This window comes from Trypanosoma grayi (genome assembly GCF_000691245.1).
Source record: "Trypanosoma grayi strain ANR4 Tgr_945_V1, whole genome shotgun sequence".
NCBI classification, from domain to species: domain Eukaryota; phylum Euglenozoa; class Kinetoplastea; order Trypanosomatida; family Trypanosomatidae; genus Trypanosoma; species Trypanosoma grayi.
The window spans coordinates 1,340-4,142 of record NW_008826564.1 but is presented as its reverse complement, the minus strand read 5'-3'; the positions used below and the strand labels follow the sequence as shown (position 1 = coordinate 4,142).

Here is a 2,803-nt window from a genome sequence, read left to right as displayed (position 1 = left end):
ACTCTTCTCTTTCTTATTCTTTCCTTCGTCACCGTTCATCTCCTCCCCATCTTCATCGTCAACGGCAGAAAGCCTGAAATTACGCAGGAGTTCCCTTGTTGTTGGCGACCCTGCCCCACCCTCATCCTCGTCACGCACGTACCAGGTATAAAAGGCAGGCTTCAGCGAACCTTTTTGAAACATTGCAAGGGCCGCACGATTGCGGGAGACGCCAGCGTAGTCGGACGCGCTGAATACAGTACAGCACTTTCCATTGTGCACGAGTGCAAACCCTGCCTGCACCATCTCATGCGAGCGCACCACCAGTTTGAGGTGGTTAAGCCGCAGGAACTCCTCCGTGATTGGGGCGAGGTACTCCGCGCCACAACCACGCTTGCTGGTGCGCCAGTGCTGCCCCTGATGCCGCAGCCCGAGCTGGCGCGAACGAAACTTCTCCACCGGGTCGTTCCAGAGAATGTCTACAACGATCTGCTCCGCCTCTGTTGTCTGCCCCGCGGTCGGGATGTCCCGCATCCGACCCACCGCATCGATGTGTTCGAGCGTCACCGCGGTCCGCGGTACGCCACCGTGCACAATGAGGATCGTCTCGTCCAGCACTGTCATCAGTGGCATCGCCTCATAGCTGGCGACGAGCAGCTCCATGAGCTGCTTCGCGTCCTCCAGGCCGTACTTGCCGTATACCTCCGTCTGGAAGCCGTACTCCGCGTTAACGCGGGAGTCCTCGTGGTTGCCGCGGTTGATGAAGACAAACGACGGAAATGCACACATAAGGGAGAAGATGTACAGAATTACCTCCATGCCGTTCGGTCCACGGTCAACAAAGTCGCCGTTGAAGACAAAGTACCGCTGCTGGTTTGGCAGGTGGCCCGTGAGGGCAAGCACCTCGAGAAGATCCTTCATCTGGCCATGGAGGTCGCCAATGACAACAACGTCACCCTCCTCTGGAACTGTCACGCGCTGCACAAGCGGGCGCGCGGTGAGAATGGCGATTGCACTCGAGACGATGCGCACCGCCGTGGCGAGCTCTACTACCGCCCCCGACGTCGCCGTCTTCGCCACCGTCTCGAACTCCGCAATGGAGATGCCACCCCCCGTTTTCCCAATTGCGGCTGCAGCTGCCGCGGCTGCTGTTGATGTTGTTGTTAGCACTGGTGCTGGTGCTCCCAAGCGAAGAGGAGAGTGGTGTGGTGAAGACTCCCTCACAACCTTTTCAGAGACAGCAATGTGTTCGCGTGTGGCGAGACTCTCGCGGTAAAACTCCAACGCCTCCCATACGCGCTTGAACGTCATGTCCTGCAGCCGCTCCTTCACAGCAGCGCTACGCCAGAGATTCTGAAAGCAAATCAGTCGACCCTTCAATGCGGAAGGGAAGCTTAACGGCACTCGTGAATACAGTGGCGCATCAGGTGCGGACGAGTCAACAGAGAAGTTGGGCAAGGATGATGTTTGATGAATTGTTTCTTTCAACGTGGTATCCGCACGCTTCATGGTCGTTTGCGTGCGTCTCCTACCTGCCCGTTCAGCGTCCAGTTTGAGTCTGTACGGGCAGACGTCCCGAAGCCGTGGCACCACCATCTCCCCACAGTACGCGCAGCACTCCAGGTGGCAGTGCCGCTTGTGCTGCCGCATACGGGCCGCCTCCACCCGCGTGTTGCAGCGTGTGCACTTCACCCACTTGCCCTCCTGCGAGCACGAGCTCAGATGCGCGGCGTACTCCGAGGCGGGGACGACCATCTCGCACCATTTGTTCTCACACGTGACGAGGCCTCGGCCGTCGCGGCTGTAGTCCTCGATGAGGCCAACGAGGTACGAGAAAGGGTCCGCCGGCCGCGCCTGCGCCACGGCTTCGAGCCACTCGTCCGTCAGAAGCCGCAGCCGGTAGCGGGAGAGATAATTCTCGTGGGGATCACCGGCGCCACGGGGCATGGCCGCGCCTCTAGAGGAAGTAAGATGGAAGAGAAGGAAGGAGGGACGAAAGGATGCGGCTTTGTGCTCCCTTCAAGCTTCTTGATGTTTCCTGCTGTGGCGTACCCCAGCTCCTGACGCTGCAGCGACTACACTGAGGTGGTGATAGTCGTGCTGCACGCACGTCTCCTGCTGCTACGCTTCACGAAAGCCTACGGCGCTGCCCTGTCGTTCTTCTGCAGGGGCGTATGTTTCGTGTGGCACACTGGTGGCAAGTAGAAGAAGAAAGAGAAGGGAGGGGGTGGCGGGGAAAGAATCACGCCGCACCGACAGCTAAAGGACCGGCTCTGTAGAAGAACAGGCATAAAGTTAGCGACATGCGGTTTCCATTGAGCAACGAAAAAGAAAGGGGGGCAAAAAAAGAAAAAGAAACCGCAGAACGACCACACACACACACACACGCACCCATCCCGCCACCGCCCACGTTCACGGCGTTGTGATCATTGGCGGTCTACTCTTGTGTCTTGCTCGCCTTCGTGCCCCCCCCCCTACCCCACCCCACCCTTGAGAAGTGGGGGCCTCAGGCAACGGCACCACCTCCGCGTTCAGTTTTTCTCCTGTTCCCCCTCCTCATCCCGCCGTTGTGGCTGTTACTTACGCTTTAGTGGCCGCCGCAGTGCCCACAGCAGGGGCAGAAGTTCAGCACCTGATTCTCACGAGTTGTTGCCGGGTCCCACGGCTCCTCACCGCCTTCCAGCAAACACTTCAACGGCACCACCTCGAGGCACACGTTCACTTCCAGCGATGATGCAATAGACTGCAATAGCTCACGTTGCTCATTCTGCTGCTGCTGTTGGTGGTGATCGCCAATGAAGACAGCAACTTTTTGTTGGTTCTG

General features: G+C 58.7%; 2 protein-coding genes across 2 annotated transcripts; both read left to right on the top strand.

The window, feature by feature from the left end:
* Positions 1–288: 288 nt before the first annotated feature.
* Positions 289–1,134, top strand: DQ04_09451010 (hypothetical protein; the record flags this gene model as incomplete). The annotated part of the gene is made up of 1 exon (XM_009315940.1): positions 289–1,134. One exon carries the CDS (start codon positions 289–291, stop codon positions 1,132–1,134), a length of 846 nt encoding a protein of 281 aa, XP_009314215.1.
* A 567-nt stretch (positions 1,135–1,701) lies between these two features.
* DQ04_09451000 (hypothetical protein) lies at positions 1,702–2,043 on the top strand (the record flags this gene model as incomplete). The annotated part of the gene is made up of 1 exon (XM_009315939.1): positions 1,702–2,043. One exon carries the CDS (start codon positions 1,702–1,704, stop codon positions 2,041–2,043), a length of 342 nt encoding a protein of 113 aa, XP_009314214.1.
* Between the last annotated feature and the right edge of the window lie 760 nt (positions 2,044–2,803).